The sequence below is a fragment of the Argiope bruennichi genome, chromosome 4 (genome assembly GCF_947563725.1).
Source record: "Argiope bruennichi chromosome 4, qqArgBrue1.1, whole genome shotgun sequence".
Classification (NCBI taxonomy): Eukaryota; Metazoa; Arthropoda; class Arachnida; order Araneae; family Araneidae; genus Argiope; species Argiope bruennichi.
The window spans coordinates 64,580,771-64,607,419 of record NC_079154.1 but is presented as its reverse complement, the minus strand read 5'-3'; the positions used below and the strand labels follow the sequence as shown (position 1 = coordinate 64,607,419).

At 27.4% G+C, this 26,649-nt stretch overlaps 3 protein-coding genes across 3 annotated transcripts; 1 reads left to right on the top strand and 2 right to left on the bottom strand.

Annotated features, from left to right (window-relative positions):
• Window positions 1-1,769: 1,769 nt before the first annotated feature.
• Window positions 1,770-5,207, bottom strand: LOC129966534 (apoptosis-linked gene 2-interacting protein X 1-like). The gene is made up of 2 exons (XM_056080974.1): window positions 5,109-5,207; window positions 1,770-2,154 (listed from the first exon to the last, which is right to left on the bottom strand). The coding sequence occupies exons 1-2, from the start codon at window positions 5,112-5,114 to the stop codon at window positions 1,864-1,866; spliced, it is 297 nt and encodes a 98-aa protein (XP_055936949.1). The 5' UTR covers window positions 5,115-5,207; the 3' UTR covers window positions 1,770-1,863.
• A 3,932-nt stretch (window positions 5,208-9,139) lies between these two features.
• On the top strand, window positions 9,140-16,233 carry LOC129966144 (adult-specific rigid cuticular protein 15.7-like). The gene is made up of 3 exons (XM_056080532.1): window positions 9,140-9,194; window positions 12,915-13,031; window positions 14,716-16,233. Exons 1-3 carry the CDS (start codon window positions 9,189-9,191, stop codon window positions 15,160-15,162), a joined length of 570 nt encoding a protein of 189 aa, XP_055936507.1. The 5' UTR covers window positions 9,140-9,188; the 3' UTR covers window positions 15,163-16,233.
• A 3,240-nt stretch (window positions 16,234-19,473) lies between these two features.
• Window positions 19,474-23,518, bottom strand: LOC129966525 (adult-specific rigid cuticular protein 15.7-like). Its single transcript, XM_056080962.1, has 3 exons — window positions 23,396-23,518; window positions 21,644-21,775; window positions 19,474-20,075 (listed from the first exon to the last, which is right to left on the bottom strand). Exons 1-3 carry the CDS (start codon window positions 23,399-23,401, stop codon window positions 19,539-19,541), a joined length of 675 nt encoding a protein of 224 aa, XP_055936937.1. The 5' UTR covers window positions 23,402-23,518; the 3' UTR covers window positions 19,474-19,538.
• Between the last annotated feature and the right edge of the window lie 3,131 nt (window positions 23,519-26,649).

Here is a 26,649-nt window from a genome sequence, read left to right as displayed (position 1 = left end):
TAATCCAAATATTGATCCTAAATTTTTACCAGCTATTCTCTTCTATGCAAGTAAGTAAAAGGAATTCCAAAAATTTTAAAGTTAAATATATATATAAAAAAATTGCTTCCAGATTTGCTCATTTTTAAACTGATTTTCATCTAATTAACTTATTATAACATTCAACAGCAAATTTTATATATTTTATAGATCTGTAGAATTTTTAGTCTAAACTTTTTTTCCTCAGACAAATAACTTTTTATTTAAATGCGAAAAACCAGTGACTCATTCCCCATTTCCTCTCTTGTTATAAAACATATTCTTGTGAAAACTTAGAAACGTGTTTTGGATAGCTAAGTCAAGAACTCAAACCAATGAAATTGCTCTTGTATATTTTTAGCAAACCTTTATATGTTTCACATAGTATCAAAGATTTTATTCAGTGATTATATCAAAAGTTTTTATCATTTTGCAGGAATTCTACAATATATTTTTGAAATTTATTACAATTAGTGAAAAGAAGGATACTTTATGGATCGCATGCCATTTTAGTAAACAAATGGTTATGATTTGCTTATGGATAAGTTGCAGTTACAATATATGTTTTATTATATAGATTATATACATTTCTATTAGACAAGTTCATTACCTCGTTTCTATAATTTATTTTTGATTTTTTTTCAACTTAAACGCTTTATTAAATGAGAAATATTTCTTCTTATTATTGTTTGTAGTTGATATTTTTTAAAATTTTATATATATATGAATTTCTACACAAAATTCTGCATTTATAATTACCAATCAAAATCAATGTTACGTTTTTATAAATAATTAAATATTCTTATAAAATGATCAACATTTAATTTCAATTGCATTTTTTTAAGGGCATAGAAAAGATTCAAATTCCATTTCATGTTCAGCCAAATTAATTCGGAATATTTGTCTTTTTTAAAGAACTATTTATTTTAAAATCATATTTGATATGAATTTCAATAGCATTCATTAATCTCCTTTACAGTACTTGAACAAGTTTATATTAACCCTTTAGAGGGCCATTTTTTTTCTAGTCATATTATGTTAAAATATTTTTAGGCTTGAAATTAGAATAAGAAAAGGGATTCATTTAGCTTATTAGATAAATTTAATTTGATTAATTAATAATTAAGTGACAAACCAAGACACATCATTTTGTGTGAGATAAAGAACTAAAGCATCTAAGTTTCTGTCTTTCTAAAAAAAATTTGTCAGAACTTATGCCAACCTACATAATTTCATACAAAGATTGAAAAATTTGGTGGAAAGCATACTTCCCACGGTCTTAGAAAGAGTTAATGTAAAAAAACTTCTTCCAATTACTCTTCTAAAATAAAAACTGTAGTCTTTTTTTTTTTTTTTTCAATTTCCTGTTGTCTTAATTCTACTATCTGTTTTCAAGCTTCGAGCAAACTTTTTCGAAATCGCTGGATATTTTTTTATTTATTACATTTCAAAATAAGGGTATTCCCCGGTTTGAAGTTATAAAAAAGTGGCCTATTCTACAATTTCACTGGTGATATACACAACTTGTATATTCAATAAGCTCAAAGTGCTGTGGCCTGGAATAAACCGAAGTTTGGTTAAAATATTATCCCAAACCTTTTTAATTTTAAAATGCATATAAAGAATGCGATAAAGTAATTTCAGTACTTCGTCTCAAAGACATTCGGCAAAACCTCACAATGCCAATTCATTTCCTATAAACATCATCTTAATAAATACCAAAACAGTAAAAGAAGAAATAAAACACCATATAAAAATGCTTAAATACTTTTATTGCAATTCCATTTATATTAAAAGAATATTTGAAAATTGCTTTAAAACAAAAGTAAGTTTAGTAGAGCAGCCTTAGGGTTGAGGGAAGCGTCCGTACTGTGGCTGAGGTTGGAACTGTTGATACTGTTGGTACTGAGGCTGCTGGTTTTGCAAAGGTCTTCCAAAGTTGGTGGAAGCGGCAAACTGGGGCTGGGCTTGAGGCTGGAACATTTGAGGTTGGGGAGCTGCGGCAGGTTGGGCTCCAAAGCCACCAGCTGCCTGGGGTGCAGATCCGCCTCCAAGACCAGAAGCACGGGCTCTCAAGGCCCTGAATTGAGGGTTGGCCTGGACGGCGACGAAGAGAACGCAGATGACGATTAGGACCTGCAAAAAGTCGTTTGATGAGTGACAACATTTTAAACAGACAATTGTTTATTTTTCTTTAAAATCTTATTAGATGTTTTCCATCGCTTTATTCATCTTAAAGCTCTCAGAATGCTTGAGATGTATGTATAGATCATGTAATTTTTTTATTGTATTATAATGTAAAGGTATAGTTTAAGTTATAAAAGAGAGTACTATAGTTTAATAACATAGTAATTTGGTACACGTGTGGCGCACGGATAAATCAGAAAAGGGAATAAAATAAAGTATTTTACAGTTACATGAACATATTATGACTTTATAAAATATAAATTTTGAAAGACAATTTTGGCTACTTTTATGAGCAAGTAAAAATATAATTTTTTATTGATAGAAAAAAAAATGTTTTATTTTCCGAATTGAAGAAGTTTTATATTTATTTTTGAATAGCGGGCTAGAAATTCTTATGGTAAAAGTATCGTGATAAGCAATTTGCTAATCAATTAAATTATTTAATTTGTTCCTATGATATTTTAAAATTTCATCTTTACGTTTTATGGTTTCAACGTTTCAGATTTTAAGTTTATGAAGAAGTGTTGATTACCCTAATTTTAATGCCACATACAATTTAACATTTTATTTGCTAATAAGAGAACCATTATTACAAAGACATATTTTAATAAATTGCAACAATTTTTAATATTAATTCTGTTTATTATTGCTGTTCGATGTTTTGAGTTAATGATTTCAATCTTTCTTTCTCAATATATTAAGAAGTGATTTGAAAGTTTGCCTTTTGTGCTATTATAGTCAGGAACAACGTTGAATAATAAAATTTATTTTTTATAATATTTCGTGAATTTGTTATTCAAGTATAAAATTAAAATTTTAATAGTTTTGTAATAAAAACTGCTCATATATAAATTTTTATGACTGTAAATTATTAAATGAATATAATTAAAGTATTTTCGTCTATTAAAGTCATGAATATTGAGAAGTATTGCTTATTATTATTTCAAGTCAATGGAATAGTTTTCAAAATATATTTAAAATATTTTTTATTCATTGAAACTCGTAGTTCGAACCTTTTTTAAACTAAACAACACATAATATTGAACTTAATATCATTATATTAAAATCAAAGGTGTAATGTAGGATAATTAGTCTGAAAATCCTATTAGTGGTAGAAGATATATGGGATAATATGGGATAAAAATATTATTTATATGGGACAATATGGGATAAAAATATTATTTAATCCTATATTTTAATGCAAAGTTGGCAGGTTTTGAATCAAATGCTCGCTTTTCATAGCCAATTCGAGGTCTTAATTTTTTTTAAAGATATATTTCGTAAGGTACAAGAGATTTCGGTGGAAAAAACTTCACCATCATTAATAATACTCAACTTTGTATTATTTTATGATGATTTATTTTTACTTTAAAGAAATAATTTTGTTTTAAAAACGATTCATAGTTAGAATTTTTCTAAATTAAATTTTAACTAATATTCTAAAGAAATATGTGTGATGTCGTTGTTTGAAAAAAATGATGAGTATTTATTAATTTCTTACCAAAGAAGAGTTTCGTATTAAAGAAAGGTAACAGTTTTTCATTTCTTTTAGAATAATTTTGCTAGATCTTTGACAACAAATATAAAACTAATTCTTTGATTCATACTGTGAAATAATAGTTCTTGCTTTGAAATTTAACAAAGTGTTTCCCTTCTATTTTTCTTGGATTCATTACACGTAAATGGAATCTTTTAAAAAAATAATGAAGTTTTCCATTTAAAAAATAAAATGAGGTTGTCTAGCATATAATAAATGGCGGTTAAATCATAGTTTAGTGGTCTTTGCTGTATACTAAAAAATCATCTTTTGATACTACTTGTGAAAAAATATTGATTGTTGCAATGTTAAAAGAAATCGAATTATACAGAAAAATGAAATGTATTTCCTATATCATATAGGAACATTCACTTCAATTAAATATTGAAAGGTATATCCTTACCCCACTCAAACTGCCTAGTCTATTAATCTACCGTAATAAACCGAACTCCGTGGACCAATGCTTTATTAGCGTATGTCGTTACTATACTAAGGAGAATGAGAACCATATTGGTTTGTAAAATCTTAATATTTAAAAATATGGCTTTAGGATTAGTTCTATTCTATAAGTTATAAAATTGTGAACATTTTCACTTTCAAATTAGTATATATAACAACTTTCTGATTGATTCAAGCCATAAAATTTGAAATTATCAATTGAAAAAGAAGAATAGTTATTAATAATGGCGATCTCATGAGCAAATACACTCGAACGGAGAAAGATATTATTTATACTCAATATACAAAGTCCATATGAAACATGAGGATTGAATTATTTGTACATGTTAAAAAATTAATTTGTGTTTTTCCGAACTGGAGTTTCTGATAATTTGGTGAAAATCTGATAGATAATTTTTGTCTTAACTTTTAGAGTTTAAAAATATTCAGAATAGATAAATATCTTATCTTAAAAATGGTATGCTATAAATAGTATCTCAGGCATAGAAAGATATTAACTATATTTTGAATTTAAGATCTTAATTTTAGTTTGATATGACGGGAACAGAATCTAAAGCAATTAAAAGCACCAAAAGTTTAGAATTCCATTAAAAATTTAGAATTCTAGAAGGCATTTCTTAGCATTAAAATGGTATATAAATAGAATCTCATACATAAAAAGATATCAACTATATTTCGAATTTAAAATCTTATTTTAAGATCGCTATCAAGTGAACAGAATCTTAGGCATGCAAAGATATCAACTCTATTTCGAATTTAAGACCTTATTTTAAAGTTGCTATGAAGTGAACAGAATCTCAGGCATAACAATAACAAAGATACAAATTGAAAGCGCCAAAAGTTTAGAATTCGATTAAAAATTTAGAATTCTAGAAGACATTTGAAGTAAAAATTCGAGAAAACTTACCTTCATGGTGATAAGAGCAAAGTATCACTTTTCCTCAAGGAAAACAAAGATAAGAAGAATTTGAGATTCGAATGTGGTCTGCTCTGAGTTGGGTTCAGTATTTATACTAGTTTCATAGCAGTTTTATGTGCGTTTGCGAAAACTGATGCAATTTTGCTAATTCCTGCCATCAGTGGAAAGTTCATTAATCCATATTAATGGCCGTATTTTTTATGTTACGATGTGGTTTTGCGTTTGGTTTGCAATCGGATTAAAGGATTTGTTTTTAGAATGAACTTGGGTAAAAAGAAAAACAGAATATTTCGTAGTGCTTCTTCGTTTCCTGATAGAAAATATCAAATTTAATGTCCATATTCATAAGTTGCCATTTATTAAATAAAGAGAAAAAATTTCTATGATTTGAATGCGAAACCATAAAAATTTATATATATTTCTGAATTTTTTTAAATAAACTGAAATAGTTCTAACTCACCATGTACATTTGAAATAAGAATATATTGTTATAGAAGGAACACTGGTATATTTACACATAATATTTTGGTCATATCATTAGCATTATTATTAAATTCCTCTCATTTTATATATATTTTGGAATCATGTCATAAAATAAAAATATCTTTAAATAAAAAAAATGCATTTCAAAACATTAAATGAACCAAGAACTATTTTTCTCCGTATAATTTAGAAATGTATTTAAAATGAGTTTAAAATTTATAAACAATGTAAATTTAATAACAACTAAATTAATTAACTAGTGGAAGTGACATCTTCAAAATTTTCTCGCATATTCCCTGATAAAATATTATCCAAAATATCTCCTCATAAATAATAGGAATCTTGGGGAAGATTCTAAACTCTATGAGTACTCAGAATTTTATTTTCAGAGGCCCGAGAAAGGAACTTTTTGTGCTATTTAGTCAGTAAAGTTAATTGAGTATGCATTTTTGACGCTTTTTTTCGACCGATTGTAAACAAAATTCGCCTATGGTTTATAACTTTAGTAACAAGATACAAATTTTCATCTATCTATTTCATTTTTAAATTGTTGTATTTGTGTCCATGAGAAAGTATATTCTACACTTTGGATGATAAAATTGACAACCAAATTTCGTGGTAAGCACAATAATACACTGTTTTGTAGCAAACACAATAACACACTGTTTTGTAGCAAACACAATAACTACAAAATGCAAGTACTCGTAAACGGTCCTTGCGTAACTACAAAATACAAGTACTCGTTATCGCTCCTTGCGTTTTGTAGATATTATGCTTACTTTTACTCGAATAGACGTGCATTCATATTTCCTGTTAATGAATTTCTTTCAAAGTATAATAGAGAACTTTAGATTTATTGTAAAGACTATGTACCAAATTAAACTCTTCTAGATTCAAACAGTTTTTAGTCATTTCGTTCAATGATAGAGATGCATAGTTGAAAAATGTTTTTTTTTTTTTTTTTTTTTTTTTAATTCAAGGAGATTTGGAACGTGAAAATTAATCGAAGCTTCGAGGTCGGATATTTTGACGATTGCAATATTTGCCCCTTGTATATAAGTAAATAAAAATAAATGCGCTTTCCAAAGCAAAAAAATTATTTGAAAAAAGGGTTTTCAGTTCAAAGCCCTTCTAGGCTTCATATAAAAGTTCATATTTCAGACACACAGATTATTTTGATTGACAAGCCATGATATTCGATGGTTTGCAAATATCATGGTTATAGTCATGGCTTGGATATTATGGCTATTCAGTTGGACTACTTTAAATATTTTTCAATACAATTACTTTAATTGTTTTTATGAAATTTAGAATAATTTCAAAAGGAATTTTGATTATTTCAAGATTTAATACAATTTTTATTATTTTATAAAAGCATACAAAGTGTGATGTCGGATTCCTTTCGCTTGAAAATTCACTTTTAAGTACCAAATGATTTCTTTGCACGATAAAGTTCAGAATTATGCATTTAGAAGCAAACCTATTATGAGCAATTTTTGTTTGACAAGTCTATATGTATAAAATTCATTTTTTTCCAGGAAAGGTGGAAGGCGGAGTGCTCTTTAAACATCTTTAATGTCATTTTTATTATTGAAAATAATGCTTCATTTTTTGAATTGTTTAAAAAGTCTAAATTTAAATTTAAAAGTCTCTTTTTTAAACTCATGACCAGCGGATAACACACACACTCACAAAAATGGAGGGGGGGGGACAGGAAATGGATCCGGAGCTTATGAAGCTACAGAAAAAGGAATTTCCGAAATTTTAACTTCAATTACGTTCAGACTCTGAAGCTTGGGAAAGGAAATACTCGCAATTACGGAGTTTGTATTGAAATGAGTAAAAAAATAATTGCCACACACACGCGCGCGTGCACACAATAGAGTTATATAGTAAATCTTATGCCCCCTACAATTCACTTAAAGACCAAAAAACATTAATAACTCAAATTATTAATCATCACAATTTTTAAAAAGTGTCCTTAACAAATCATGAAGGACCATCATGTAAGAAAAACAAATTAAATTTTAAAAGGAAAATTTTAAGAAAAATGCATTCTGCGTCTACATGCATATTAAAATACATTGCAACTGTACTTAATAATTGCCTGCTTCATTCTTCTTTCTTGAGAAAATCAATATGTATCAAACTTTCATATATTTCAGGTCATGTGGAATTTTCTTAAATGGCTAAATAATAACTTTCTGAAAGAATTTTAATAATTTCAGCAATTTAATATAATGGATATACATCCTTTTATTGATTTCAGAAGAATTGCTCATAAGTGTATCTACTGTGAAAACATCACAGGAGACGAACTCGTTGAGGACTATCTACCCAAGTTTGGCTTAAGTTCTCAAAATTGATCCGTCTACGGAGTAACTGGTGCTCCTGACTTCAATATAATTGACTGTTCTATGGAAAAGGTTTATCATATTAGAAATGGTTTTGTCGAAAACTTATGCTATCTAATATTTTATTCATTAATGATAATTCATAAAGGGTTATTAAGGATCATTCATAAATAAAAGCAAAGGTCGCATCCAGTATTTTTTTATTTTTTTTAAAGTAAAGATGTCGAATCTTTCAAAATATGTACTGTGCTGAAAGATTAATTGAAAAAAAAGGTTGCAGCACAATACTGATGGATTCAGTCAAACATTTTCAAACTTTCAGTATTTTAAATCTGTTTTACTGTTCGAACTAATATACAGACAAATATAATTTACCCAATTATTGGGAAATGTTGCTTACCAATGCTGAAACTTTAGTTACTCTGCTAACAGATTTTTTAGCATTTCTAACAGATAACATTGAATTTTTTTTCTTCGTAATATATAATTCATGAGTTAATTTTGATTTAAGTAAATTTTTTCACATAGCAATTCCTTTTCTTAAAAAAATCATTTTTATTGCTCGCTTTAGTGTGGATATTAGTGTCTTCTTAGATTTGTAAAAAAAAATTCGGCCATACCTTACTTAAAATAATGCACATTATTTTCCCGGTAAATTTAAAGAAATTTTTATGTTGCATTAAAATAAGAATTGGTCATAATACTATAAAAGCTCATAAGATCAAAATGAATTAAGGCATTTTTTGCAAACAATATTTTGATATAATAGCAAAATATCTTGTATTAAATTTATTTACTTATTTTTAAAAGTTGATCATTTATTATTGCATTAAAAATAAATAAAAGTAGACATTTCTCTATGTTTCCGAACTTGTCTGCAGGTAATTTGTATTCTCATATAGAAGCAATACAATAGAATGCGAATCACGATATTAAGTGCAAATAATCTTGTATTTTCTAGAAGTAAAAAAGTCATACTTCAACCACGAGATCTCCGAAATCTGGCATTGCTTAACCACAATGCCTGGACATCTCTGTAAATCAATGGGTCATTTGTAAACGAGAACATGAAGACATGATGCTGAGTTATGGTGACATTTATTCCCCGTGGTGAAATCCCACTCTTAGGTAAGAAACATCGATCTGTCTTGTCAGGTGCATCCTGCTTATAATGACGTTTGAATCTTTCGATTACTTTCGGAAATACAGAAGGCGATTCCTCCAGAAGAACATGAAGGTATGTAGATGTATTTTGAATCCTTAGAAATTTCGATCGTATGAATCATGTTAGATAAATTAATTGCAAAATGGAGAACAAAATGGTTGTTTTGTGTTTTCATCCTTTATGCTTCCCGATTTTGCGAGATGATTTTTAACATTCAAAAGAAATATGAATAAGGAAATTATTTATTGTTATTCAATTTTAAGTTTCATTTTACTTTGCAAATATTTAAAAAGAATTATTCATTTCAGACTCTTGATGGCAGTTGTCAACTTCAGTTTCAAAGTTTTCTGTCTATCTGCACTTATTCTATATTCTATCTATCTATCTATCTTTATTTATATATATATATATATACACCCTATCAACACATGATATTTTTCGATATCTCTACAATGTTCTTCAGTATTTTGAATGCCAGGCAATATTGTTAGGATGTCGTAACAATATTGGTGGGTATTTCGTGCTAATAGGGTATAAAACATATAAAATAAATGAATGAATGTTTACATGACTTTGTGTACAGTTTGTGTTTTTTAAAAATTTTGATGAAAGTTCGCTCTTTTTCTTCACCATGCAATGTTTATTTCAATTCTATGATTACTCCAAGCATGTAATGTTTATTTCATATAAGGATGATGATGATGTCGTATTATGAGGATATAATGATGATGATGATGCCAAGAAAAAAAAAGGGGGTGCAGTAGCTTCTGAGGGTAAAGATCCCTGAACACCCGAGGGCAGAAGTCTGACTTCTAGCTCGTACGAAGATGAAACTCACATATTCACTTGCACAACCCCTTTTTACAGGGGGGCACATTCACACACCTCATAGTGAGAACACATGGTGAAGAACAACCATGGCCGAACCAGGACGCCCAGATCACGGGGAAGACGCGTTACTCCCAGAACAGGACGCCGGCATTTATTTCAAATAAAAATGTGTTAATAAAAAATATGCAATTTTTGGCGTTTTCTACTATTTTTTCCGAAAATATTATTGCACAAAAATGATCTCTGCATTTTCTTAAAACGTAAAGAAATATTGACTTTTTAGTGCAACTGATTTAAGTTCACGAAAAGTTTTAAAATTTAATTTGATACACAAGTAATAACAATGTTTCTATTATTATAATAAAATTCAAATCAATTTCGTGGTTTCATTAAATTATTATATAGATTGAGTTTTCTAATGTTAAATTCAAAATATAATTCCTTGGATATTAATTCTGATATAGAATTTTTATTTTTGATAATTTTTATTTTTTTTAATTTCCACGTGCAGTAATTTGTAGAAGACTAAATTAACAAATTTGGCATGCAGTTACTTCTGGAGTAGTGATGTTCATTAAGAAATGAATTTCCAAATTTTTAATTAGTTTTTTTAATTAAAATCTAATAAAAATACAATACGCACTTTCACATATGTATGTTTTTAAGTATGCTACTTAATTAAGAGTACGTTTTAAAAAATAAAGACAGGTAAAAAATAAAGTAACAATCTTAATCATTATCATGCTGCGATATTTCGGTTTAGAAATTCGAATCTTCTTTACATTTGTTCTTTTTAAAACTAGAAATGATAAATTTGTGCATTATTTTGAATAATTAAATCCACATGATCAGTAAATTACAAGGAGTAAAATTTCGAAAAGATCAGAATTTTTCATCCTCAATGAGCACTTAATAATTCATGCCGTAAATCTATCGGCTGCAATTATCTACCTAAAGTTTTATTAAATTAAGATTGCCAAATATATTTTATAAATAACTACCGCATTGTTCGGATTCAAATCTTTTCTTGTATGATTCTTTTAATGTAGAAATTACTTTTATATAAAACATTATAATCTTTTTATCGTTTGCAGTACTAAATCTGTCTATGCACAGCGTTAATATAAGAAAATGCTTTTATTATCTGAAATGCTTTTTAATTAAAATTAAAATATCCAATGAATCAAACGATTTTAAAAAAAACCAATAACTGATTTTTCTTCGTAAATTTATTTTTTATATTAGTCTGGAAAATTTTGTTCACTAATGCTGAAATATAAGAAAGGTTTAAAGAATCATTGGTTAAATAGTTAATTCTTTTATTAATAAAAATCTTGAAAAAAAACTAAGTCAATAATTTTCTAATACAAATTGTTAAATCATCTCTGTTTTTTTAATGTTCTTTTAAAATATCGCTCATTGTTTTATTAATAGCTCTTCATATATATATTTTCTTGTTCATTAACATTAGAATATATTTCGTTTATTCATGAAAAAATTATTTTTCGAGCATTCGTTTGAATTTAAGCGGTACTTAGCTTTCTTTTGGTATCATTAAATCTCTATTTTAAAATTTAAAAAATAATGTCAACTGATATGTATTAAAATAAAAAAGAAATTTAAAAAAGTAGTGGTAGAGTAGTTCGAAGTCTTAACATTGCCTTGAAAGAGGTGCACTTATAAATTTTCTTACTTCAGAATCGTCTGCGCTAAATTAAGAAAAAATAATATCGAGTGAAATATTTGCTCAGAAATGAAATTAATATAATTGGGAAGATAACCATTTTGAATTTTAAGATGATTTATTAATGTTTTATGTGGAATAATTTCCTCCGAAGTTATTATTGAAAACAATCAAAAGTTTGATTGTTTCTCATAACTTGAAGTTGCTGTTGTCGTTGAGCGTTTGTTTCATTTGTTGAGAAAAGTCTTATTTTTCCTGCCTCCATATGAGCAATTGACCTATGTTTGCTTTTAGACAATTTTAAATCACTATTTTAATGCCATTTGAAATAATAATAAAAGATTAATGTATAATGTATAAAATAAAAGAGAGATTTAAAAAAAAATTAGAGTAGTTCAAAATTTTAACATTGTACCGTAAAGCAGTACGACAAATTTCCTTATTTCTAAACTATCTGAGTTAAATTTTCTAAGGAATTAATAAAAATTGTAGGAAAACTGAACAAAAATAAAATTTATATCATTGAAATGTTTATATTTTGCATTTTGTGAGGACTTCCTCTAGAGTTTTAATTTTCTTGTCTTCGTTAAAGACTTATGCGTAACGTTTAGGTATCGTTAAATAACTGCATAGAAGCAAATGAAAGTTCGATAAAAATATATATTAAAATAAACAGAAATTTAAAAAATAATGTTATTAGTTCAATATTATTATTAATTTTTATTCTTTGAATAAAAAAAAATTAATTACAATTGAAAAAAAAATATTGTACAGAAATGGAATTGATATCATTGGAATGGTGAAGTTTAGAATTTTAAGAGAGTATTGAACTATTTCTTGCAACAATATTTGCTTCAAAATTCTGCAGATAAACTGCAAAATTTCTATTAATTTCTAATTAATTGAATATTTAATTAACTTTTGCTCTTTAAAAATGAGATAGTATTCCTTCTCTTGTATTGAAGAATCATTATACAAATCGAATTATACCGAATACAATCGAATTATACCGAATCGTTATGAAATTGGTTCATTATTTAAAGGTGGGGGGGGGGATGCTGAACATACATATAAATCTACATACGTAAATACTCACAAAAGCTTTTATTTATATTAAGCTTAAACCCAATATCTCACTGAAGTGTTAAATTCAAATTATGTATCCATTTTCAGATTTAAAAAAATTTAAATTGTTCTAATGGTTTGAAGGAACATTTCTGTAGCAAAGAATGACTGTTAAAATAATTCTATGAGACTAATGTTTCTTTTTATTTTAGGTCGAAGTATTTATTTTAGGCTTTGCTATGGTCGTAGTGGCCGTGAAAACTCAAGAAATGACAATACCTGTTGGTCTAGATGGAAAAGATACGTTAACTACAATTAGAAATATAGATGTAAGTTCTTTGAAGTCAAAATTATAGTTTCACATTATCAATATTTTACGCATATGAGAAAATTCTTTATATACATATTTTTAAGTGAATATTTTATATGTATTTTATGCCCATTTATTTGTATGCGCATTTTTTTTTTCATAATATAGGAAGTATGTTTAAAACAAATATAAAAGATATTCATTCTTTTACTATTATTATGAGAAAAAGACCAAAGTTTTTACTAGCAAAAAAAAAAAAAAAAAGTCGTGTATCTGAAGTGTTGAGTTTAGGACCTGATATCCAAATGGTTAATTATGCGGTAGCTTAGAAGTGCTATTATTTTAAAGACGCATAAAAATTTATTATACTGATTTCATTTTAATTTTGAATTAAAAAAATTAGTTTTATTATAATTTTAAATATGTTTAAATTTAAAATGCGATTAAGAATTGTAACCATAAAGCTATCTATTTTATAAAGCTAAGTAGATACAAATATTAGTTTAAAAATTATTTTTATGAATATTATTATTTTAATTTAATCCTTGACATTAATTATTTATACGGTCGGGTTGTCAAAAGGGATAAAAAAATCTCATTTTGAAAAGCCGTCTCCTGATAAAGTTTCAAGACATAATTTCAGAGAATAGGTCGTGTTGTTTTCCTTCACAACTGTTTTTGTGGGATATTGGATCATAGATATCCAAATTCAGGGTTACAGTTTTGATGGGCCGTCAAATTATTTTAGCCCAGGACACGCAAATTTTTTTTAAGACCACGTGGTTGAATCCATTTCTGTTTTTTTTTTCTTTCTATTTTTGAAATGGTCTTTAAGATACACACATATTAATGAAAGGATAATTTCGATCAATTAAAAAAGAACTTTAAATGCTTTTGATAGCTTAATACTTATTCTTTTTCATTAATTCAAATTCAAACTCTTTTATGCATTTTTTGAGTAATTTGTTTTTGTGTGTAGGTTAAAGAAATTTTATTTCTTTATGTACCTGTTTTCACCTTTTGTATATAACGTAACTGCATACTTGGAAGTAAAAGGAGTCTCTTCTCAAAAATCTTAAAGGTTGGACAGTTTTTTTCCTAAATATAGTATCATATTTTATCTTTTTGGATATGCATGCAAATTTAGAAAGATTCGGTACAATTCCCCCCAAATTAATGGACATTTTTCTTCTTCTGTATAATTAATTCACTGTCAATTCTAATGTAATCTCTTCTATAATTTATTCAAAAGTTTGCACTAAAAGGGACATTTTATTTTTCTGCTGAAAAGTTTAGTCATAACATGCATATTAAAACTGAACGGAGAAAAAAAATGACGTTTCTAAATTAAAAAGAAAACTCATTTGATAATGAAAAGTAGATTAATGCAATTCATTATCATTAAAAAAATTAGAAATAAAATCATAAAAAATTGAAAAGTTTATCGATCTTTGTGTGATTATTAAGATATCAATGTTGAATACTAAAATCTTGGCACATGACAACATTTTTTTTTATAAATATAAGGCTAAATGAATGAAATCATTTTGTACTGAGCCTGCATAAGCCATCTTAACGCTTCCTTTTTCAAAAAAAGATTCCTATTCTTTGTTTATATTGAGATATCTAAGAAGAATCAAAATTATTTGCTATTGTGCGTCTCAAATTATTTGTTTTTATTACATAAATAAATTCTTTTGTAGGCACAGGGCAACTATGACATGGGCTACAACGAGAACCAGCTGACGGGTGGGGCATCATTTTATAGAGAGAAAGGTTACATCAACGGTACCCGTACCGGATCTTACGGTTACACCACAAGAAACGGTCTAATCCGGATTGTTACATATGTCGCTGACGAAGCCGGATATCGAGCTGAAGTTCTCACCAACGAGCCTGGAGTGATTGCCTCCAATCCGGCAAGTGTAATTATAACAAAAGAGCAGGAGCCGGACCCTGTTGCACTGGCTCTCGGACCCACTGGAGTACCACTACAACAGTCACCTTCACCTGCTGCCAGTTCATCAGTTACTTATGTGTCCGACAGTGATCCAGTAAAAGATTATGTGGTGGCCAGTGGTGGTGGCAGTCAAGGTTCTGCTCAAGTAAATGTGGGGTCTCCTTTTGGACAATATCAATATGTTATTTAGGAGACAATGATTGAAAACGTTATAAGGAAGTCAAAGTTATGATGGATTTCTTTTAAACATTTCTGAATGAATTACTTGATGGAGGATTTTTTGGGTATTTATTTCTGAAATAATCTTTGGTTGTTCACAGACAAGACAGTTGCTGATAGGACATTCCTTTTCTAATGCGAAAACCTTCGTTGCGAATTTGTTTTTTTTTTTTATCTAAACCCTTCTCAAATGCATATTTTCAAATAGTCACCGGTGTAAGGCCGGAGGGCTGAGGGGTGTCGGAGATAAATTAAAAAAGATATTATTAAACTAATTAACAACTGAAAGGTGTAAAAATTATAAATTCTATGAATTATAAAATAATGCCTTTTTTTGACAATTTAGCAGATTACATCCACTTAGTTATTGTAGCATGTATAAACACTGAGCGTCTACTTAAATAACATTACAGTACAAACTCTAATGTCTACCAATTAGGAATCATAATAAATGAATAAACAATAGGAAATATATATGTTTATAAAGTTACCAAAATAAAAAAGATAGCCTTCAACATAATAATAACATGTTAATTTAGTTAAAACGGTGCTTAAATACGAAGAAAAATTGATTATAATATTAATAAAAAGGCCCACTGATACATTGCCTCACTACAAAGGCTATACTACCTTACTGCCTAGAGCCTTAAAATGCTTGAATCTTCTGACTACCGCTGACTCTTCTGACAATTAAAATTAAATTTCAATTTTCAATAGTATTAGATTGTTATATAATTGCTTCACTAAGATAGCATTTCACAATACGCTCAAAGGGAGGAATGCTGAGAAATATTAAATAAATATGATTGTTCTAATTGCAAACAATCGCAGTTCTAGATGTATTTTACTGATTAATGATATGATATTCCAAAGAACATTATAGTTACTTATGAAATTACATTTCTATTGCTAAGCAGTATGTTCACATGCCAGCGACTGTACTTAAAACCTTACATATCTATTTTTAATTATTGTTTTAAGTGAAATGTATTGTTCTAAATAATTGTATATGGTTCTTATTGAATAAAAATTAATAAACTAATACTGACTACCTTTCTTAAACTCCACTTCACAGTCTTTCTGAATTTAGTAATTGCCATTTAAAGAGGAATGAGCGAAGAAAGAATTCTCAAATAAGAAAAAATTAAAAGTTTTATTCCAATTTCACTGATGAGAGTAGTGATAGATGATCGCATGTGGGTGATACTGAGTACGCACAATTTTTTTCCTCCAGCTATAGAGGACGATGCGATTACATGTAAGTGAGGTTATTTACATGAATTTCTACTTAAATTTGATCTTTTCTTACAAATGGCGATTTGAACACACTTAAGAGTTGTATAATGACGTTTATAACATTGATGATGATAGTAATAACCAAATTAAGTATTATAACTTAAAAAAATCTCATGATTAAAAAAGAACGATTCAACATTTACTTTTATTAATGATCATAAAATTTATTGTAAATAAAAACAACATAAATTTTTTGATAATATTCTTTGAGTTCGGTTAATCAGTGGGTTTTCTCAAATTTTAAAAGTATTTTAGAAGTAAAATAAAAGTTTAAAAAATCAGAGACATTCTGTTGATGAAAGTTTTTTTTAATGATTGATATTAATACTTTTTTTGTGTCTTAGATAGGTACCCTGAATCAAATTTTTGTTATCATTGTAGAAATATTTACGACTATTTAATAATGATTCTCCGCAATAAATTTTAAAATTTCCAGAAGAAATTGTAAACTCAACCATTTTAAATCTGAATCGTAGGTGTTTAATTTAATTCGGTTTGGAGATAACAGAAAAATGTAAGAGAAATGTACTAAAAACATTTAATTTAAAAAGGGGTTTCATGAATAAAAAGCAAAAAAATTACTTAAAAGTGAACCACTGAAAGAATTTCCATATATATATATACATATATATATATATATATATATATATATATATATATATATATATATATATATATATATATATATATATATATATATATATATATATATATATATAGTATTAGTATAAAATAAATATAAATATTTAATGGTTTAGGATTTTTAAAAATATTTTACATGGAATTTATGATGATCGGAGAAATACAATACAGTATCATGTTATTTTAAGGGAATGCTTTTAATTAAGAATGAGGCCTTCTGCTTTTAAAAATTTATGTGCAAAATTTCACTCAGAATTTCAAAGTTCTGAAGGAATTTATAGATGATTTTAATTTGTTCACTTTCATAATAAAGTTATAATATTTTTGGAAAACTTATCTTTTTTGTTGAGGTATTTATTTTTAAAAAATGAAATTAGATGGATTATTTTACAATTTTCTTTAGGAAACAATTTGAAATCCGGATATATATTAAAATTTTTTATTTCAAATTTCGATACATATTTGATTACATTTTAAATACAAATACTATTAAAATAAATATTTGAGACATACATTTGCAAATATTAAGCTTTTTTTCTATATTAACGAAATTTTTTAAAAAAATGAATATTAATTAAATTAAGGTTAAAAAAGTTTTGATGAAAAATATTTTTCTTTTTTTAAAAAAGAATGACTCATCGCCAGCAATTCAAATAAGATATGTATAATACCATTCTAACATCAAAATGCATGCTTTTTTTGTAATTTTGTAATCTATGTAAATTTTGTAATCTATATTCATAATTAAATAGGATGATAGTATAAATTTTTAAAAAAATTATTAATTAATCATTATAGTGATAATTCATTTTTTAACATAAACCCTCAAACATTGATTTTATTAAAGAAAATTATTTCCTTCTAGCTAAATGGTCATTGCAAATAACTGTTAGTAACTGTTTCATAATTTTGGGTTAATTTCACATGGCGAGTGGATTAAGGAATATAACCCCTCGCTTATATTATTTTATTTTAACCACACTCTCAGTTATCGATTTAAACTATTCATGACAATTCAAAATATGTATGTAAAAGTTTGTTTCTAAAAAAAGTTTTTATTTCATGCTTTTTAATAATTAAAATATATTATTAAGGCAACTATTTTGAAGCCTGCTATCAATTTTTCTAAATATTTAAATTAAACAGTGTTATTCGTGATGAAAAAATATATGAAATGAAGCAACTGATGGACAATTAAATTATGAAAATATTAAAAGCTTGTATTGTTACAAAGTACGCATAACTTTACAAAATTTCTGAATTCTAGTACATTAAAAAAATTAGGGAAAAATTGATGACAAAATAATACAAATAATAAACATAATATTCCAGATTTATAAGTATGAAAGCGAAAAAAAGAGCATGTAAAAGTATCCATATTCCTTTTAAGTAATATTGTTTTATTTTTATAAATCTGTAACATTTCTTCAATGGAATTATACACTTTGAAGTTACTTAGATAGGAATAAAACTGTACTCGTAATTAGATGAATGAAAATTGCGTGAAATTATCAGCTGTGATGCAGCATTCAAGCATTCGTGCATCTCCAAAAAGTAGATACTATGTGCTTAAACACATAAAAAAGTATCTACTCTTGGCAAAATCGAATGCAGGTTTATATGTTTTCCATAAAAAAAAACTTTATTTAAATAAGCATCAAATAACAATTATTCAATACTTCTTTTATAAAACAATACAAACAAGAATTTTGAATATTTTTGTGTAGAGAATTATATTTATTAATGCAAGCATGCGGTTAGATATTAATTGATATAATAATTTGAAAGAGGATGTTATTATTGTTTTTAAAATCTATACTTTATTCTTTTTTGCAAAGAATTTGTAATTAGCAATCTTTAAAGAAATTATCTTAAAAAAACAAAAAAAGTTCTGTTCTAAACTATCATATATATTTTATATTTTATATTATATTTCAGTTAAATTTAGATTATCGTTTATAACGGTTGGTTTCATATTAAGGAAATTTGAAATAATTTTATCAAGCAAACGAAAATGTTAAAGAATGAATTATTTTTAAAATAACATGGAATAGTTATTAAAATACCAATTTTTAAAATTAAACATAAAAACCTTGAATTTCTGAATTTCGATTAATAGACATTTTGCAAAGTATAGAAAAGAACTGAACTCAATTATATTAGTTCTTTCAATTAAATTAATACAAAGTGTTTTATCCATATACTGATAAAAGAAAGGAAGTCCAAATGTAATAAACAACTCTACATTGTAAACTGCATCGAATTACATCTGCATGTATTCAAAATTATGAAAAATTTAGATATTTTTATGTAGTCAGATCTATTACGAAACACTAAACCAGAATTTCATTCAAACATTAATTTTATTGAACAAAAAAACAGTAACAGTCGATTTCATTTGACATTTTTTTAGTAGGAATAGGAATAACTTCCATAGGGAAAATTCATATTGACTCGGACATTGCCAGTTTGCTGAGCTGCTGCGGCTACTGCAACTGGATAGGGTGCTGAGGCGGAGAATTGTAAGGGCTGAGCTGCATACTGCTGGGGTTGAGCTGCATACTGCTGCGGCTGAGCTGCATATTGCTGAGGTTGAGCTATATATTGCTGAGGCTGTGATGCAGCTGCTGGTACTCCTGGAATGTTGCCATTGGCATCTGGCACAGAGGCTGCTTCAGGTCCAGGGTAGGTCATGAGGGTTGGTGTGTCTTCCTTGAAGACAATGACAGAAGCTGGCTCTTTCTCGTCGACACCAGGTTCGGTGGACTTGAGTTCGGCTCGGAATCCGTTCTCGTCGGCGACGTAGTTGACGATTCGGATGAGACCTTCGTTATTGGTGTAGCCGTAGGTGCCTATCTTCCTGCCATAGGCGTCGCCCCGCTCCCTGCGGAAGGTGCCCCCTTCGTTGTGGCCCTCGTTGTAACCGAAGTCGTAGTTGCCTTGGTTCTGAAAACAGGAATAAGATAATTAGTGGTATCGAAATTCTTATCTTACGAACGTTTAGAATATGAGATATGCTATTATCCAGAAGTCTTTGATTTGACAATATAAGAAGCTGAATAAAAAAAAAATGAAAAGATTTTAAAAACTTATTACTGAAATCAAGATAAGAAAATAAGAATTATGTTAATTTGAAAAAGATATTTCATCATTAAAAATAAGCAAATACATGCCAGTCAAACGAAAAGTATAATCTTTTAAATTCTTAACATAAGTATCCAAATATGTGAATAACGGATTCTTCAAGAAAGAAAGTGTGATGAAGACGGGCTTAAATCATCTAGTAAAATTTGTAGCTTTTTTTTAGTCACCACCATATGGTTGTAAAATGCCTGCCTGCAAGATTTGAGAGGTAATTGATAGTAGTTACTTACTAACAAGGTAACATTCTTGGTTCGTCTGCTTTGCTTGAAAACAAACCAGGAAAGCTTTCAGTATCATTTCTCAACGTTTTCTTTTACTAGCGTACACTTTGACATGTTATCACTTCTCTCAGTACGCTACCCCTACTCTCTTTTCTCTTATATTCAGTCTATCAGTGCCCATCATTATATCTCTTTTTGTCGTGTACGCTTTGACACCGCTTCATGTACCTCTGGAGATATGATTACTTCAAGGTTGAGAAATGCTGGGCTACGACGAGGAATTAGTTACTAAATTAAAAACTGATCTATCATTTTTAAATAAAGATAGTTTTGAACTTCAAATAATAGAATATAGCGTTTTTCCTTACTTACAAATTCATCAATATTGTCATGTTTTATCCACTAGGATATTGACGGGTTTACAAAATTAGTATATATGAATATTAGTAATCTAAAATTACAAAATTCAATAGAAAGGTGATAATTCTAATAAAAATGCATTGGGCGTGATTAAAGCTGATACGAAGGCTTGGGTCCTGAAATATTCAGAGTTAGTAATGCAACTTTTTTCTTTGTACATAGCCTTTATAACTATTAGATGATAGATTAAAATCATCCTTTATAATCAGTATCAGCACATTTTTTATTACATCATTTTGATGCAATATAAGAAAATATATTCGTTTAAAAATACATCTTTTTCTCAAAGGAAGGCATCGTTTGTTTATCACAATAATAGTCTTATACAAAATCATTTGAAAAATTTTATTACGGAAATTAGAATGAATATTAAGTGTGAGCTTATTCTGTTAAAAAATAAAAGGATGTTTTGAAAAGCGAACAATTTTTTTTAAAAGAAAAACATGTGTATTTAAGTTTAATGTTTTCAAGAATTTCTGCTAGATAAATCTCATTTAAATTACTATTTCTCTCGCTTTTTCTTTTATCAACAACATTAGCTAATTGGGTTATTGAATACTCGTTTGTTCCCCATTATATTTTTACTCATTAGTCATACTCTGGTAAAAAAAAAAAAAAGACTGGGAAATGTTTTCTAGATTGTTAAACTAAAAAAGAATATTGAAAATAATACGATTTTCTTTTGATGAAGATTTGTAAGAAAAGCGATGGCATCGGTTCGAAACTTACGTCGTTTCTACTGTACTGAGTAATGGAGGAAGTTCCATCTTCTCCAAGCCGAGTCGTGAGCATAGGAGGAGTGTCGAGTGGCAATTGGGCATGGCAGCAAACAACGAAAAGGGCGAGGAGAGTTGCAATAATCTGCGGAAAATAATAAACGTAAATGACTGAAATATAGTAGAACATATATATTACATAAACTAGAACATATAGTTGAACATAGTAGAACAAACTCTATAGTAGAACATAGATATTACATAAACTATTGGTTATATGTATTTCTAAACTATTTTTAAGTTTGAAACTTAGAAGCAAAATCATTGAAAATCAATTAAATTTTGGTACTTTTTTGTTAGTCGGGCGCAAATGTCAACAATTGTGAACCATACGCGAATTTGGCGTAAGAAATTTGGCGGAATTCTACATTATTTGGCGATTTTTCGCTTGTGCCCGGCTAACAGCAAAGTACCTAAATTTTACATTAGACCATATTCTGGGATTTTACAGAAAGAATAAATCATGTGAAGGATTCTATTTGTATTCTAATTAAAATAAATTCGATTAAATTCAAATTTTGTAGGTTCTTTTCGTCTAATTTTAAACTTTTCTGAATTTTTTTAAAAAAAATAGATCATTTTGTAATGCTGTTATTTTAATAACTTAATTCTCATTTTAATAATTATAGTATCTTTTTTTCTATGAAGTAGTTTCTTCAAAAAGATTTTGGCGCTTAAATAAATTTATTCATTTAATATTTAATCTAAAAATAAGACTGCATGCATTATCGTTTGATAAAAAATTGTTTGGAAGAGTTTGCTTTTTTCCGAGACTTTTGAACAAATTTACTTCATCATCCAAGCTGTTAGTGGTTGTAAATTCTTTCCGTTATAGACTAAACAGAACTATCCCGAAGATTTTTTTATCTTCATAAGCACGATAAGTCTATTTTAGATATTAAAATGAACTTATTGAACATTTTTTTAAAGTTAGAATTTCGTATCTGCTATGAGGATCACTATCTGAATAGAGCTTAGTTTATGGTTCTGTTACTTCATTTGATATTCTTATGGTCATAAATATATTTTTACCAACTTTGATATTTGTTTAAGAAATTTTAAGTCTTAGCTCATTCCTACAATTGATTTATGATTAAAAATATTAAACAAGGTAGTTAATTGTAATAAAATTGCAAAAAAGTAATTCTGTGAAAGATTCTGTTTCTTTTATGCATTTTTGATAACTAGAATATTATACATTTTTTTATCATATAGAATTAAATAAATTACTCTAGATGAAAAGAATGAATTATTTTTATTGGATATATTTAATTAATTATCACTGATTTTTGAAAAGAAGTTACAGACAAATTAATTACCAAAATTCATTAAAATTCTCGTTTTTTGCATTTTTTTTCCATAATGCGTCTTTGACATTAGCTTATTTATTAAGAATAATTGTAATAAGGAACTTTTTAAAAAGAAAAATTAAAACTAATTAAACAAATCAAGGAAATCATTTAAAAAAATGTTGATAATCATTCGTTTGCAAGTTCATTCAAGCAGTTTTTTTAAGAATAATGGTTAATACTTAGTTACTTTATTCCTAGAGCAAAAAAGAACAAGCTACGAGTCACAGAGTAAATCAATTATTCCACAAAAATATTGAAGAAAGTGTACAGATTACAATAAGCTAAACATTAGATAAATAATTTTAAAAATTTAATTAAAAAACATCGAGATTACTAATTTCAACTATGCTTACCTTCATAATTAGACAGCTGAGGAAGAAGAGGATGGTATGTTTTTGATTCGGAGTACCGATTGAATGTACCAACTCAACTTCGGCACTCGGATTTTATACTTTCTCAGAGAAGAGGGGCCGGGACTATTTCAGAATATCAAACCAGTTCTTCCGTTGAACTAGTAACTCATTAGAATTACAAAAAAGGAATTAATTCTTAATCTGATTTCCCTTATTAATGCTAAGCACCCGGTTCTTTTTGACAAAATCTTCGGATTAGGGGATGATGTTCTTCCGCCAAGAGGGGGTGATTGGATTGTTACATAACAAGACGGTTTCGTTGATTATTTTTCTTCTGATGGTTCACTTTCGTTTCCTTTGGAGTCATTTCATTTGGGTTAATCTGCTGAGTTAAGCCTGAGTTATATCTTCGTGGGTAGTTCTAGATAATGTGAAGTCGAAGATGGAAGTGATAGTGAGTTTTGTCACAGATTTCTAAGTAATCGTTATTAGTGATGATATCTTTCTAAATTTCTGGAATAAAATGGTTATAAAGAATATTTGATCGATTGATTTTGATATGACAATGTTTGATTGATTTTAAAATGATAATTAATTCTAAATTGTATTATGCAAAAATCGGTGAATATACTTTACAGGGCGAAACGCTTGTGCTTAGAGTTATCAAATTTGGAACCTAGTTACTTTTCAGTTAGAAATGCTTCATTTCTCGAACTTTTTTACTGCAAAGAAATTTTTCATAATTTTAATTACATTTTTATTAAATACTAATTAATATTGTTATATTTTTCATCAACAGCTTCCGACAATATTGCAAAACTATTGCTTTTATAGCAGTTTAAAATTTTTAAAAAATTAACGTTTCAATGATTTTTAATTAATTCCTGAGCAATATTTTCTCCAACTTTATAAATTTTTGAAAAATAGCTTTAAATAATTTTTTTTAATATTTAAGTTCTTGCGTTTATGCACAAATGCTTTGCGATGCTATTGAATATATTTTTCTGAGTGTACGTTATCGCTATTATTAAATTAAGAATTAATTTAAGATACAAAAATCGAACTTGATGTAATGCTTCTGATTAGAGGTTGCTATCGACTTCAAATTTTTTTCGAAAAAATTATTTTAATTTTTTTAAAATTTAACCAAGTTATAATTTTTTTAAATGTAAAGCATAAAAAAGATTGAAAAAAAATCATCAAATGATTTGAAAAAGTTTATCCGATTTTCCTCATACTGAATGTTAATATGTTTGAGACACTGTAGTGAATGCCTGTCATAAATCATATGTATCTGCCATAAATCATATATATCTATAATAAATCATATCTGATATATATAAACTACAGGCTCCGTCGAGGCTGTGTGTGAAGTAATTGCCGGCCGCTCATCATCCAGGTATACTTCTAAAAAAAAGCTATTCTCTCTCTTTCTCTTCGGAACGTTCTCGCGCACTGCCTCGGCGAAGCTCGTAGTAAAAATCAAATGCTTACTTTCTTTAGTTAAATTGTAAATAAAACTGTTTTTCTAAAACGTCCTAATAATTGGAATCACAGCAAATATATGCAACCCTAATTACAACAATACATTTTCAATTTTGGACAGTAAAAATAAGTAGTCTTAACTCTTTATTTACCTATGGTACTTTAAAGTACCGCTTAAATCCAACTGATATCTTTACAATATGACTATTATTTCTAACAGTATTTGAAAGAACCCGAAGAACATAAATTCAATAGAAAGCAGTTGATAAAAAATAACATTAAAAATCTTTTAAATAAACTAAAAAATAACATTAAAATCTTTTAAATAAATTAAAAAATAACATTAAAAATCTTTTAAATAAACTAAAAAATAACATTAAAATCTTTTAAATAAATTAAAAAATAACATTAAAAATCTTTTAAATAAACTAAAAAGTAACATTAAAAATATTTTATTCTTATTTTAATTGATCGAATTATTTTAATTAATTAAAAAAGCTTTTTTCTTCTTCCTGGGTTTATTCTGTAACCAAAACTTAACTACTGGTTCAAAAATAGATTTGAAAAAATGATGATAAAATAATTTGGTAAATAAAGAGTTAAATAGTAAAAACGCAATTTATCTTTTAGTAATTTAATTTTATTCTATTTATAAGATTTGTAAAATTTCCATGAATATTTGTTTATGCAGTGAATCTTTAGTTAAACAGCATAACATGACTTAAAGTGCTTAAATGTGCTTAAAAGGAACATGCATATTTCCTCCGCTCTTCGATATAGAAATTAGTTTAGTTTAGGGAATGGTAACTTGGGGGAATTAATCTTCCCTTGGCCTTCTGGTATATTTCCAAAAAATGAGCAAATGTATTTCATGTTTAGATTCTTTGTATAGGAAAAAGAATCAAATAGAAATTTCGGAACGGTATCTAGTTCAGTTCATCTGTATGGTCTAGAATGCATCACTATTATATTATTTAATGGAATAGATAAATGTAGATAATATATATAGATGTAGATAATATATATATATAATGTAGATAATGTATTCGCTTAACCAAAGTGAACAACTTGGCAGTGAGTTAACATTGAATCCAATATCAACTAATTAGGAAGAGGATGCAATGTAGATTTTTATCATTGTGAGGTTCTTTTTTACTATAGAAGATTTAGCCTCGCTATACTCTTAACTAAACTGGTTGTGAATTGGAAGTCAGATTTCATTAAGTTCTTTAAATACATATAACAAATAATCTATTTGTTATATAAATTTAAATATCTTATCTTCACTCTATATTGAAAAGGTGGGGTGGAATGTGGATTAACTTCTATATTTATCTTCTATCTTATCTGATGACGAACAACACATGACAAAATTTCATCAAAATAGATTTTAAGCATTTGGAAATGATACTGGGATACACACAATTGAAAATACTTAAGTGTGCACACACAGACGCTTACGTCAAGTGCTCTAATAAGTTATGATTTATATAGAGAGATTTAAGGATTTTTCGATATTGATGAGTCGGAAAAGGCATATATTTCAAAAGGAGGAATCATTGCAATTGTTAGGGTACTTGATACGGGTTCTTATTTACTTTCTTCATTACAAATGATTTATTTAAAAAAATGAAAAAAAAAGAGCAGTGTTTGTTTACTATAAATTAAAACATTCAAATGATATCATCATGTTGTTTAGAAAATAATAACAACAAATATGGTTTGCAATTCAATTTTATTAATTTTCAATTTGACAAAAACATCTAGCA